Source organism: Artibeus jamaicensis, unplaced genomic scaffold (assembly GCF_021234435.1).
Source record: "Artibeus jamaicensis isolate MK-2021 breed Jamaican fruit bat unplaced genomic scaffold, CSHL_Jam_final contig_525, whole genome shotgun sequence".
NCBI classification, from domain to species: domain Eukaryota; kingdom Metazoa; phylum Chordata; class Mammalia; order Chiroptera; family Phyllostomidae; genus Artibeus; species Artibeus jamaicensis.
The window spans coordinates 438,847-452,459 of NW_026521874.1; the positions used below are offsets into that span (position 1 = coordinate 438,847).

Below are 13,613 nucleotides of genomic sequence, written 5' to 3' on the forward strand. Positions count from 1 at the left end.
CAGAAGAGGAGCCCGGCGCTTCCCCTGGGGCAGCAGCCCCGGCTCCGTTTGCATCTTCATCTCTGTGCGGCTCTGCTGTGCACAGTCCTGGGCTGAGGCAGCCAGGGGCCGGCTCCTGGGGCTCACGACCTGGGGGGCAGAGACCACGCAGTGCGGGGACCCTGAGCTCCGTGAGAGGAGGCACGGGACCCCACGCAGGCCCCACCCACACCTCGTCCCCGAGGCCGGTTTTATGCACTTTGCAAGTTCACGAAAACTGTGCATCGCAGCCCTTTTCCGTGACAGAAAAATAGAGTGAAGACTTCTCGTCAGAAAGCCTCTGTCTGAGTGACAAGGGCCCTGGGCTGAGGCCTGTGGCCCAGGTCAGCAGGGCAGTGCCGGGCAGCCAGCCACTGCCGGGCTCCAGCTTCAGCGGAGGGTGGGGGCCATCCTGTCCTCCCGGTTCTCAGCCATGGCCCAGCCCATTGGTACTTTGGGTTCCGAACGGCGAGGCTTCCCTTGCAGATGACAGTCTGGGCCGGTAGCTGCCTCGACATCTGCTCCGGCAGCCCATCACCCGGGAACCACGCCTGCCGCTTGTGGGCCCACGGTGCTGCCTGTCTCGGGTGTGGACAGAGCTGACGTGGGCTCCGGGCTGGGTCCCCACCCCCGTCCCCTCTGCTGGACCCTGGCTCGGGGATCACTGTGCCGTTGCACCTCTCCTGTGTCTGGTGTGGTCCGAATGGGGCGCGGACGCCTTTCAGCGGGGAGGGAGCGGCTGGGGCTCAGGGCCTGGACACCCGGAGCTCTGAGGCCACTGCGACCGCACCAACTCCCTGGGTCTGGCCGTCTTCCGTTTGTGACATTGCCGCTCTCTGTCATTGGAACTGGGATTTACGGTTCCGAGGTCAGCTGTGCCGGCCTCCTGCAGGGCCGCCGCCAGTGAGAGCGCTGATGCCACCCCGCGCCCGCCCCCGCAGGTGCAGACAGGTGACCTACTCGGACGACCTGCCCCAGATGTCTGTGGTCTTCATCTTCGTCAACGAGGCGCTGTCCGTCATCCTGCGCTCCGTCCACAGCGTGGTCAACCACACGCCCTCCCCGCTCCTCAAGGAGGTCATCCTGGTGGACGACAACAGTGACAATGGTGAGCGGCCAGCGTGGCACCTGGGGACAGGGAGCGCGTCACCGTGCCCAGGCAGCGGCCAAAGGCAGCCGCCCGTCTCCAGAACTTTCCGTCTTTCCAAACTGCGCTCTGTCCCCCTGAGGCCCTAACACCCCTCCCCCAGCCCGGCCCCGGCTCCACCCTCTGTGTCTGTCTCTGAACTTGGCCTTTCCTGTCTCTCATGGAGGTGGAGTCTGGCTTATGTCACTGAGCACAGTGTTCCCAAGGCCCCTCCACGCTGTAGCCGGTGTCAGAACTTCTTTCTCTCTTTCTTGATTTTACTTATTTATTTTAGACAAAGGGGAAGGAAGGGAGAAAGAGGGAAACATCCATGTGTGGTTGCCTCTCGTGCGCCCCCTACTGGGGACCAAAACCCAGGCACGTGCCCTGACCGGGAATCACACCGGCGGCCTTTTGGTTCGCAGGCTGGTGCTCAGTCCACTGAGCCACACCAGCCAGGGCAGAAATTCCCTTTTCAAGGCTGAACAATATTCCCCTGTGTGGAGGGCCCATGTGCAGGGACGTCAGTCCCTGTGGAGGCTGAATACTCCAGTCCCATCCCTCCTGCCTCCACAATGCATCTCTGCCTGAGTCGTCTTCTCTGTTCTTGTCCGTCCCCCCATACGCCAGCTTCACGGGGGTCGGGGGTGGGTCTGCCCCTGCGTGGTCTCCCCAGCACCTTGAACCACGTCCAGCCGTGGTGGGTCCCCCACACGCTTACGGAATGTGGGGCGAGGCACACAGCGCCCCAACCCGTCCAGATGGACCTTGCGCCTCGTGACTTTGGGCCCCACCTGGAGTGGAGGTGCTGAGCTGTCTCTGTGTGCCCCGCACAGTGGAGCTCAAGTTCAACCTGGACCAGTACGTCCACAAGAGGTACCCGGGCCTGGTGAAGATCGTCCGCAACAGCAGGCGCGAGGGCCTGATCCGGGCGCGGCTGCAGGGCTGGAAGGTGGCCACGGCCCCCGTCGTCGGCTTCTTCGACGCCCACGTGGAGTTCAGCACCGGCTGGTGAGGGTGGGAGCGGGCGGCCTGGCTGCAGCCTGGGTGCAGGTGGGCGCTGGGGCGCGGCCCCCCAGGCCCCGATCCTCCGCTCTCCTGGGCACCCCAGCCCCCTAGACCAGGAGCCGGTTCTGAGGGCTGGTTCTGCCCCAGCACGTGCCTGACCCAGGTGGGGTCCCCTCTGCCCTCCATTTCTGTCTCTCTGCCACCTCCTGAGACAGCTGTTGGTCCTGTGACATCTGTCACCTTCCACCGTACTGTCTGCCCCCAACAGGGTGCCCGAGGACCACACAGTGTGCCTGGGACCTTCCGGTGCCTCTGGTAGTTGTTGAATGCCCAGCACTCGGGGGTTGTTTTGGAGTGCCGCCAGTCTGTCCCGGCAAAGCGCGGTTTGAAGCCGGTGCAACTTCAGTCTGTGCCACTGAAAACCCAGTTCTCCGCCTGCAAACAGCCCTCCCCTGCCAGGGCGGCCTCCCCCAGGCTCCTGCGCACTAGCAGACCTGGCGTTTCCGGAGAGCACTTTCTCTCTGCGCACGTTGCTGACACTGACTAGTCAATCCAGCTCTCGGAGCTGAAAGGCAGGTGAACACTGGGCACAGACAGAAGGAGGGAAGGTCCCCACCCAGCTGCCCAGCTGAGCCGAGCCCCGCACTGCAACCCCCAGCTGTCCCTCCAGTGGCTGCTCCTGATGGAGCCGCCTTTGCAGGAGCGTGGGGCTGGGCCGGCCCTGGGGAGAGGCCACAGGTGTGGCCCTCTCGGCTTTGAGAGCCCCGGCTGCCCCAGGCCGGTGGGACCTCCAGCGAGGGGGGCTCTGTGCCCGACGACCCTGAAGCTCCCAGCGGGAGACGTCCCTGTGGCCGCCTGGCTCTGGGCTCCCTGCTGGGGTGCGTGGCTCCTCCTGAGGTGCATCCCCCCCACAGGGCCGAGCCCGCCCTCACACGGATCCGGGAGGACCGCCGGCGCATCGTGCTGCCCGCCATCGACAACATCAAGTTCGACACGTTCGAGGTGCAGCAGTACGCCAGCGCGGCCCACGGCTACAACTGGGGGCTCTGGTGCATGTACATCGTCCCGCCCCAGGACTGGCTGGACCGCGGCGACGAGGCCGCGCCCATCAGGTGGGCCGCTGTGGGGGGAGGCAGCATGGGGTGGGGGTGGGGGTGGGGGGATGCTCCGTGCAGAAAGCCTGGCGCCGGCGGGGACCTGGAATCCGCAGGTGCAGCCAGGTGGGGGGTGGGGACGGGGAACTGGGGGGCTGGCTCTGGTTTGTGACCTGGGTAACGACAAGGTCCGGTGGGGAGAGGACAGAGAGACAGACAGACAGACAGACAGAAAGAGCCGGGGGATGAGAAACACACAGAGAGGGGAGAACAGGGCCGACACCAGCGAGAAAGTGAGAGGGAGCAAGACAGGTGACAGGGGACAGACGAACAGAGAGACGCAGGAGCGAAGAGTGTCCGAGAGTGGAGAGGGACAGAGGCACCGGGAGACGGAGACAGACAGACGCAGCCCGGGGGAGGCGGCAGCGCCGTCGCCGGGGCCGGGACCTCGGCAGGCACCGCGCAGCAGGCCCTGCCCACCCTCCACTGGACTCCTTCCCGAGAAGCACTTGTTCTGAGACACCTTCCCAGACATGAAAATGGAAAGACTCTTATGATAAAAATACCCAAGTCCAGCATCTTTTGAAAAATGGAAAGGCCCAGGTTCCCACAAGGTGGGGCTGGGTGGAGCTGGGCAGTGGTCCCAGTCCAGGCAGCGTGTGGTCTCTGCTTGGCCACCGTCGCTGTCACTCCTCCGGTCCCTGTCACCCACAGCCACAGCCCTTGCCTGTCCGCCTTCCGACACTCGGCTGCGGCTCTGTGGTCCGGTTCCACCACGGACTCGGCCTCCGTGGTTTGCAGCCCCTCCCCTGGGCGCCGAGCCCCTGGGAAGCCCACAGGGGCACCAGGCGGTCGTGCTCTGGGACAACTGAGCTCCCTGGGGCCTGGCAGGAGACACTGCTGCCCTCGTCCTGAGGGACACGGAGCAGCCATGCTGGCCGTGAGGGGCGGGGCTGACGTTTGAAGGGCCAGCTTAGGAAGGCTTTTGCCATTCACTACACTCGTGCACACACCCCGACTCCTGTGCGCACACGTGCACACGCACACCCGCACCTCTCCTGTGAGCGGCTGCACGTCAGCGGAGGCGAGGAAGCCCCTCAGCACGGGCAGCACGTCTCCCCTGGAGCTGAGCCTGCAGCCCGCAGGGTTTCTTATGCAAATAAATTCAGCGCCTGCTGACTCGTTGGAGTTCACTTTGGAACGCACAGCAAAAATGAAAACACAAACGTTGCCGGTGATCACAGGCTGGGCGGTGAATTCGCAGCTCAGCCCACCAGAGATCACCCGGGAACGTTTTCTCAGTTAAGGCGACGGGAGAAATAAGCACCGGTGACCGTGGGCTGCAGCTCACCCAGCCCCGTGCTTCCCGGTGGGATCACACAGCAGCGGCTGGGGCACTGGCAGCCCGAACCCGGAGACAGAGCAGATCGGACTTTTGTGGGAAGAAAAGGGCGGCGGCTGTTCAACCCCTGTTTTCCTGGAAAACTGACCAGCGCTGACCTCTGACTTCCCAGCGGGGGTGGAATGCTGCTTTTATCTTGGGTTCTGGGAGGCCGATCTTTCTCTGTTGATTTCACTGCAGAGGAATTTAATTTCCCCGGGAGCTGGGGGCGGGCAGGAGCAGAGAAGGCGGCGCCTCAGCCTCCGGCACCTTGGGGGACCAGAGGGGCTGCACCCGCCCTCAGAAGTGAGAGCAAGCGCCACCCTCAGCCTGCAGGGGGCTTCGCTGTGTTTGGAGGCGAAATCTTCCATCAAAAGCTTGGGAGATCCTGCCTGCCCAGAACACACGGACTCGCCTATTTCTTGCCGGAGAGAGATTTTTCCGGAAGGTCGTGCAATACCAGTCGCAGCGAAGCCGAGCAGCGCTGCCCGATGCACGCCCGGCCCACCTGCATTGCTCCGTAAGACCACCACCCGGGAGGGGACGCAGGGCACCGGCCGACTGGTCATGCGTCCTGGGGGACACTGCAACCGGCACATCGACGCGCGACTTCGCAGATACGGTTGCTCAGGACAGACTGGACGACACGTTCAACTGCGTCGATGTAAATGGAATAATGGGAGCGAGGACACTGGCGCTGTCCGACTGCGCGGTGCGTGGTGGGCAGGGACGTGCCGCTGACGCCGCTTCCCAGCTGCCCATCTCAGCCCAGACTCCCGATGCGCGGAGCCGACCAGATACCGAGGCCCGGAGGCAGTGCCTGCGGCCCAGGAGGGGAGGTCCGGCGCCCTGTGGGCCCCTGGGGCCCACCAGGTGCTGGCCTGGGCTGTGCTTGCCCCCCGGCACGCCGCCCCCCCATCTATTCGTGCCACTGTCTGCTTCCCCCAGGACCCCCGCCATGATCGGCTGCTCGTTCGTGGTGGACCGAGAGTACTTCGGGGACATCGGTCTCCTGGACCCGGGCATGGAGGTGTACGGAGGCGAAAACATCGAGCTCGGCATGAGGGTGAGTGGCCCGTGGAGGGCGCTGTGGGGCTGCCCTGGGGTCGGCTGTGGCCCGAGCGGTTTGTTCCGCCCGTGGGACGCGAGGCCCAGGCTGAGAGTCAGAGAAAGCAGCCGAAGGCACTGGGACTGGAGTTTGCTGAATACCATGACTCACCGTATTTTCTGTGTGTTTTGATTATTCGAGCACTTGGCCTTTGCTGGATCGCACTTGAGTTCAGGCTGCTGTGGGTGGGGAACTCCCCCCCCCCCCATCGCCTCCTTCCCCTGGCTGCTTGGAGAACTGACAGAAGGTTCTGGAAGAGTCTTGGTTGCTAATCAGAGACCCTGGCAGGAGAGGCTCATTCTCTGGGGTGCCCTAACGGTCCAGTGGCAGCCCCACTGGGAGCAGGCTGTATCGTGTGGGGCCTCAGGGTATGGGTCCCCGGGGACAGCGCTCCCTGGACAGGGCATGGGAGCAGGACAGCCCAGAACCCCAGCCTGGTGCCTGGTGGCAGGTGGCTTTTGCGATCTTCAGCGCTCAGGGACCAGGCTTCCAGCCAGAGCGGGGCCGAGACCCTCTGCAGCCCCTTCCCCGAGCCCAAGTTTGCCGTAGGGAGCTGAGGTGTGCCAGGCCTGGGCAGGAACGAAGCAGAAGCAGGATGGAGGGACCAGAGGAAGGGCGGAAGCAGCAGGAGGAGGCTGGGAGCACGGGAAGGGGCCTGCACGCAATTCAAAGATAGCTGTCCAGGAAGGCGTCCCCTGAAGAGGCCCAGGTGCCGAGGGGGAGCAGGGGAGGGAGCAGGGGTGTCCCGGGCACTGTGCAAAGGCCCTGAGGCAGGGCCGCCTGTGTGCCCATCACCACGGAGGCCTGTAGGGCAGGGTGGGAGGCAGGCGGGACTGAAGCAGGGCCCCCTCTGGCCTCTGTGATTCTTGGCTGGGGGTCAGAGGGCAGCCTGCGGGGACGGCCAGACCCCGCGTGCATCTCGAGGCGTTTTGAGGGAGGTGTTGGCTGCCAGGTGGGGTGAGGAGGGGCCGTGGTGGGCTGCCCCGGGTGAGGCGCGGTGAGCTCCGGTTGGTGTGCGTACGTTCTGGGGTTTCGTTTGTTTTGATTTTTGCCTGTGGGCCTTTACTCACAGAACGGATTAAGGCCAATTTTTAAACATTTGTATACAGCGTATGGAAGTGGCACATTTCCAATCCTGTTTGCTTTAAGCTTTGACGTTAACCCGAGATCGTGGCATTATGGTTACAAATCTAATACAATAACACTCACCACCACCCCCCTTTTCTTTGATTAATGTTTGATTAACTCAGGCTGAACAGACTAACTGCCACTAAACAATCAGTTCCATTTCTGCCGGTAGTTAAATTCCCTTGAACCTTTTAAAACGACGTTTATAAATGTAATGTATTTCCTTTTCTCTTCAAGCACTTTCGTTGTCCGATATCACAGCAGAAACTCCCCCAAGTGCATAAAAAATTCTCTTGCGTCTGATACATGACACTTAGGCCGAATCTCAGGTCCTTGGAAGCAGCGTAGGGTTGTTCGCTGCTGTGTGTCATTCTCCAAAGGGGTTCGATTCTACAGCGCACACTGAGAGTCAGCCCTCAGGCATCTGTGCTAGAAATGGGATTGAGACCTGGATCCGGCAGAGTCCCCCAAATGCTGGCATCAGGCCCAGACCCCACCTGGCCCAGTGGGGACCAAGGCCAGGGGTCACCCCATGGTCACAGAGCCTGGTCTTCTTGCCAGATGCCCCCTCTTCAGACCTTCAGAGATGTCTGCTGACTGCGGCGGTGTGGGCGCAGGTGGGGGCACAGGTGCAGGTGCGGGCCCAGGTGAAGGTATAATTAGGCCTGGGCGTGAGCAGCACGGATGTGGACACAAATCAGGAAAGCTGGTGTCAGCACACCAGCCCCCGGGAGCCTGGCGTGTGCTTATATGCAGAAGGCCTGTCTGACCTTGAACTCCAGCTGAGGGGACCAGCCAGCCCTATTCTGAGGGACAGCAGAAAGAGACTGTCCGTGGGCACCTTGGGGCCCGGTGCTCCCAGGGAGCTTGGAAACCGGGGCCAAGCATTTTCCAAGCCCCAGAGCCACCCCCACCTGCCTTGCTGACGCCTGTCGCTGCCAGGCCCCTGCCCCCACCCCAGCTGGTGTCCCCTGGGGAGCGGCCAGGCCCCCCTCCCTTCCGCGTGCTTCTCCCCCGCCTTCCTGGGACTCTGCGCCCACACACACAGGTCTTGAAGCCGCTGCTGCTTCTGAAGTGTCATTAGCGCAGACGCCCACACAACCCTCCTGATCGATGCGACCCAATTAGAGGAGCAATTCCGTGGTCTCGGGGCCAGTGTCCTCTCTGCGACTGTAGGAATGCGGACGGCTCGTCCCTGCTGAGGGACGTCCTGGAGCCCATTAGGGAACAAGAATGCATCGGGTCCGTGGAGCCCGCAGAGGTCAAGACCAAGCCGCGCGTGGGCGTCCCGCCGAGGAAAGCCCAGGGCTGCAGGGAAGTGGGGGCTCTTTGCTCCTCTGTCTCGGGCCCGGTCCTCCGCTCCCGCTGCAGCGGTTGGGTGTGCGGGAACCATGGCCTCAAACGCAGACTCGCCTCCTGGGGGGACGGTGGAAGGAAGACCAAAGTGGGGGCTGTGCCTGGAGGGGGCTCTCGGCGGAGATTCCGAGTCCCAGGGCCACGCCGAGCTGACTCCCTGTACGAGTGGGGAGTCTCGGGGTGAAGAGCAAGCCACCAAATTTGGAGCCCAGGCTCTGGGGGGCCGCCGGGTGGAGAGACGCCTAGTGAGCAGAGGATGTAGCCGGTGACAGCTGAGTCCAGGGTGCGGGGGAGCCCGAGGCCGTTAGCACAGCGGCTCCCAAATTCCGGCAGACACCAGACGCCCTGCGGGGCTGCGCCTAGAGCCCCTGACCTGGAGGTCGGAGGTCGGGAGGGGCCTTGAGGACTGGAGACAGGACTTCCTTTCCCAAGCGAAATCCAGCCAAGCTCTGCCCTGGAGACCTCGCTCCTGCCTGTGGCCGCTGGTGTCAGGGTTTCCGGAATGGCCCGGGGGGGTGGGGCCCGGGGTGGACCACCATCCCTTTTACAAAGCGGTTTGGATGGGAAGTCTCTGGAAGTGATGCAGTTTTCTCCAGAGCAGTTGTGAAGCCCTGGGTTTTGCTCATGTGGGAAATTTCGTGCTTCCAAAAGGAAAATGGTCTTTGGGGGCCTCTTGGGTTGGCGCCAGGTGACACAGCCTCTGGGGCGGGACACTGTGTCCATCAGCCTCAGCCTGGACCTGCTGGGCCTCCGGTCGGCGTCTGGAGACCTGGGCTCGGACCCTGAGCTGGCGTCCCCTCTCAACCTGCTTTCCTCGCCTGGCGGATGGTGGATGATGGGTGGATTGTGGAGTGGAAGGGGGAGATCCATTTCATCAGTTGGATGTGTGGATTGTTACAAAGGCAAAAGTCAGGTGCTCAGTCAGGGCAGCTACTGAAGACACTGTTATCTCCGGCAGCCAGGGCCACGGCCAGCAAACCTTCTGGCCGGAACCCACACTGGGGAGAACGGCTCCACTCGGCCCCGATTTAAACACTGGACGCTTCTCCATGCACAGGCAAGGCCGATGGCAGGACAGCTGATAAAAATCACAGCTCAGAGTGCAAGGAACTATTTCTGTCACTGGAATCCCCTGCTGTCATCTGCAAATCACAGAAATAGTGGAGGCTCCGGGCCAGTCACCAAGGACGTCTGACTACTTCTGTCCCCCAAACTGGCTGAGGCGGCGCTGGGCCCACATCTGACTTGGGTGGGAAATCCGTGGGCATTTGGGCCTCATCTCCTTTAGAGGCTGGACCCGGGAGCAGTGACGGGACGTGAGACCAGCCCACGAACAGCAGCACACGCCCAGTTTGCAGGTTCTCCCCGACTCATCCGGAGATTGACAACCAGGTGGTGACCGTGGCTGCAAGGTGCACCAGCTCTGGAATGACAGCTGAGGGCACTCGGGGCTCACTCAGGCAGGGCCGGCAGGAGGGTGGCCCCGCATTCTGACCTCCCGACAGGGAGGAAGTCATCTGCTGCCACCCACCAGGTCTCATCTGTTAGGGCAGGACAGACAGCTTGCTCTGGGGTCCCACTGGTCACAGCCCAGCTCTGAGGGGTCGACGTCTGTTGGGCTGACGGGCTTGGCTTCGGGGGTCCCCCGTGGGTCTCCTGCGCCTGGGCCCTTCCCCTCCGAACAGCTGCCTGCAGGCTGACCCCAGGTCCCCACATCATGATGGCCGTTTCTTTCTGGGGGGCGATGAACCAAACTGACTGAGGTCATCAGTGGCTGAGACACACGGTGGGTATGATGGTCACACTGAGGCCACGTGACTGTGCTCCGTGTCACCTCCACTGTTCCAGGTGAAGCAGCAACCTCAGGGGCTTTGCCCATTGGTTCCGACTTTCTGCCACAGCAGGGGCCAGTGGCGTGACCTTCAACACGCCCCAGCCTCTCTGCGCCTCAGTCCTCACTTTCATCTGTAAGAGAACAAGGTTAACGCCCTGACACAGGATTGTTGGGGCTTCCGTTCATTCCACTGACACCTCCTGGTCCCGGTTGGTTGGTCTGAATACAACAGAAAGCTCTGCCACCCGAGGCTTGGGTGGTGTTTAGGTGTCTCAGGAAGCACATGGTTGACGACATGGCGACTCCACAATGTGGGAACTCAGGCCCTTTGTCACTTTCCATTGGCCACGTTTGCTGCGTATGCCTTGAGCCTCGTATTTGTTGCCTCGTGGTCACGAAATGGCTGCCACTCCACCAGACCTCACATCCACATTCCCAGCAGAAAGAAGGGGAAAAGAGCAAAGGGCCCTGCCAGCTGAGTCTGTCCCTTTTTAGGACAAGCCCCAGCTTTCCCCAAAGCTCCCCCATTCCACATAACACTTTCGCTTATACCTCATTGGCCCAAACTGCATCGAACGGCCACCTAGAGCTGGGCAGGAAAATCAGAGGTTTGTGATGCAATGGGACCCACCGAATCGACAGAGTCTGGAGCCATGGCTCTGTCACCTCTCCTAGAAATGCCCTGTGGTGACCGCATTCCACCCTTGTGCCAAGACCCACTCTCCACACAGGAGCTGCTGACCAGTGGTGCCCAGTCTCGGGGTTTCTGTGTGGGGTGGAGCAGGGACATGGGGACGCAACAGTTATGATGAGACATTGGGGTGGGTAGAACATGTGTGGGGAAAATGCCCCTCAATTGTATCTTACAACGCGCGTGAGAGGGGGCAGCTCCGTCCAGGCTTCGGGGGACGGCTTCTCCCTGGCTGTGGCCCCCCAGGCAAGCCCACAGGGGCCAGGCCTCAGGGTGCCCTGGGCAGCGGTGCAGTGTGGTGGTGGAGGGGTGGGGGAAGCAGGAGGGGGATGGGGGGGCAGGACCGCTGACCGCGGGCCCCCGGCAGGTGTGGCAGTGTGGCGGCAGCATGGAGGTGCTGCCCTGCTCCCGCGTGGCCCACATCGAGCGCACCCGGAAGCCCTACAACAACGACATCGACTACTACGCCAAACGCAATGCCCTGCGGGCGGCCGAGGTCTGGATGGACAGCTTCAAGTCCCACGTGTACATGGCCTGGAACATCCCCATGACCGTGAGCCGGGGGCAGGCGGGTGGGCGGGTATCCACGGGGTCCTGGGAGGCAGGGCCTCCTGCACCTCCCAGCGAGGACAGTGTCCTGATGGTCACCTCCACCAGGGACAGCCCTGTCCAATGGCCGTTTAGCTGGTCAGCGAGCACCCGTCCAGGGAGGCCTCTCCCACCCTCTGCTGGTCACGCTGGCCAGCGGACCCTGGCTGTGGCAGGCTGGCTGCTGGGTGCAGGCTGCCCCAGGAAGGCCACAGCCACCCCTTCCACACAGAGGCCCTTCCCAGTGAGTCCAGCCTCGGGGCCACAGTGATGTGACGGCCGCTGTGGCAACACAGGGAGCACATGGCAGGGCTGCCATCCACCTGGCAGAGGGGGCAGGCCCAGGGAGGTCCAGTCAGTTGCGCGGGGCCACGCAGCTCAGGGAGCGGAGGCAGAGGGTGCCGAGGGCCTTGGCAGTGTCCGGCCACGTGGCTGGACACCTACCAAGGAGCCCACCAGTCCCTCCCCAGTGAGCCCCTTCCTGGAGCCCCCCACACACACCTCCTCCGGAGTGCAGGGCCCGCCTGCCTCCGGAGTGCAGGCCTCCTCCCCCAGTCCAGGGTCCTGCAGCCCACACAACTCAGGGGGTACTTGGGGACAGGGGGCTGGGTGAAGTGGCTGCCCGCTGCTGGCAGGAAGCCAGAGCTGGACACAGACTGGAGGCACCAAACCAGCAGCCTGTGGCCGGGGGTGGAACTTCGGGAAGTGGGCTTGGGTGTGCAAACGCGCACACACTTGTGTTCACTATGCTCCATGTGCATATACACACATTCCTGGGCACACGCAGACCCATGCATTTGTGTGCATCTGTGTGCACACGCGCAAGTGTGCCCGTATGTGTGCGCTGTGGGTACACGTGTGTGCACATCAATACCCCAAGCCCGAGAGCCCACCACAGGGTGCTGCAGCCGCAGGCCCTGGCCCAGATGCTCCCAGGGGCTCTGAGATCAGCAGCCGGAAGGGCGGGGGGGCCAGCGGGGGTGGAGACGCCAGGCCTGTCCCGGCTGGGACTGGGGTAGCCAGGCCTCCCACTAGGAACAGCTGCGCTGGGCCTTCCAGGGTCCTGGGACAGTGGGAGGCTGCCCCGGATGAGGGAGGTTCGGCCCCTGGAGGCCCCGAGAGGCAGGGCTGCTCCCGGGAGGCAGACCCCCAGATCCTGGCGCTCCCCTGTCATGTGACCGGCACTCACGCCTCCTGGCCTCCCACCCCCCCACCCCCGCCTGGCAGAATCCAGGGGTGGACTTCGGGGACGTGTCCGAGAGGCGGGCCCTGCGCCAGAGGCTGAAGTGCCGCAGCTTCAAGTGGTACCTGGAGAACGTGTACCCCGAGATGAGGACCTACAACAACACCCTCACGTACGGAGAGGTACCGCCTCCGCCCCGGTGGGCCCTGGGCTCTGGTGGCTTCCCACCCATGCCCAGGGTCCCCCACCACACCCTCCCAGGTCCTGACCCTCCAGGGCCCTGCCCCCTGCTGTTCACACCCCAGCCCCTGCCCCCCCCCCCCCCCGAGTGGGCACAGACAGGTCAGCAGCACAGGCACGGGCGCCTTTCGGTCAGCGAGTGCTCCCCTGTGCAGGGGCGGCCAGGTCTCCATGCTTCCGTGGGAGGCACGTCTGTCTGTCCCAGGGTGACAAGCATGGTTACACCTACCGAGGAGCCCACCAGTCCCGCCCCAGTGAGCCCCTTCCTGGAGCCCCCCCACACACACCTCCTCCCCAGCCCCCAGCCCCTGCCCTGCCCAGAGCAGAAGACCCCTCTGCCCAGGTCAGGGGGCGGGGTGGGAGGGGACCCCCAGCATGGCCTTGGCACGGTCCGGCAAGGGCTTCTCCACTGGTGTCGGGTTGTAGGTTAGAAACAGCAAAGCCAGCGGCTACTGCTTGGACCAGGGCGCGGAGGACGATGACCGAGCGATCCTCTACCCCTGCCACGGGATGGCGTCCCAGGTAGGGCGGCGCTCACCCGGTCAGCACCTGGGCCCCCCGGAGGCACACGCGCGCACGTGCACACGCACAAACACGTGCACACACCCCAGGGAAGTGAGGGGCAAGACATTAGGCCATCTCTGACCCCGGTGCCTCGGCTCCCCTGCGTCTTGGACGGACAAATGGACAGGACCCGGCTGCTGAGTGGCTCCAGCTCACTTGTGGGCGGGGCATCTGCCACCGCGCAGGCGCCACACTCAGAGAGATGAGGCCCAGGGAGCTCTCGCTGCCGGTTGCACACTTTACTCGGCGTCCACTGGCGTCCACTGGGTCCTTCCCAGAGCCGGGGGGCCGGGT

At 63.4% G+C, this 13,613-nt stretch overlaps 1 protein-coding gene across 3 annotated transcripts in view; it reads left to right on the forward strand.

Moving 5' to 3' along the window:
• GALNT9 (polypeptide N-acetylgalactosaminyltransferase 9) overlaps positions 1-13,613 on the forward strand; it is a 31,444-nt gene that overhangs the window by 15,589 nt on the left and 2,242 nt on the right. For 2 of the 3 annotated variants that reach the window (XM_037161098.2, XM_037161099.2), the window contains exons 3-9: positions 960-1,126; positions 1,981-2,155; positions 3,067-3,264; positions 5,576-5,693; positions 11,112-11,297; positions 12,560-12,697; positions 13,182-13,277. In XM_037161098.2, the coding sequence (XP_037016993.2) occupies positions 960-1,126; positions 1,981-2,155; positions 3,067-3,264; positions 5,576-5,693; positions 11,112-11,297; positions 12,560-12,697; positions 13,182-13,277 (1,078 nt within the window). Of the gene's footprint in view, positions 1-959; positions 1,127-1,980; positions 2,156-3,066; positions 3,265-4,878; positions 5,340-5,575; positions 5,694-11,111; positions 11,298-12,559; positions 12,698-13,181; positions 13,278-13,613 lie in introns of those variants that run through there. The other variant, XM_053669938.1, reaches the window with a different exon arrangement.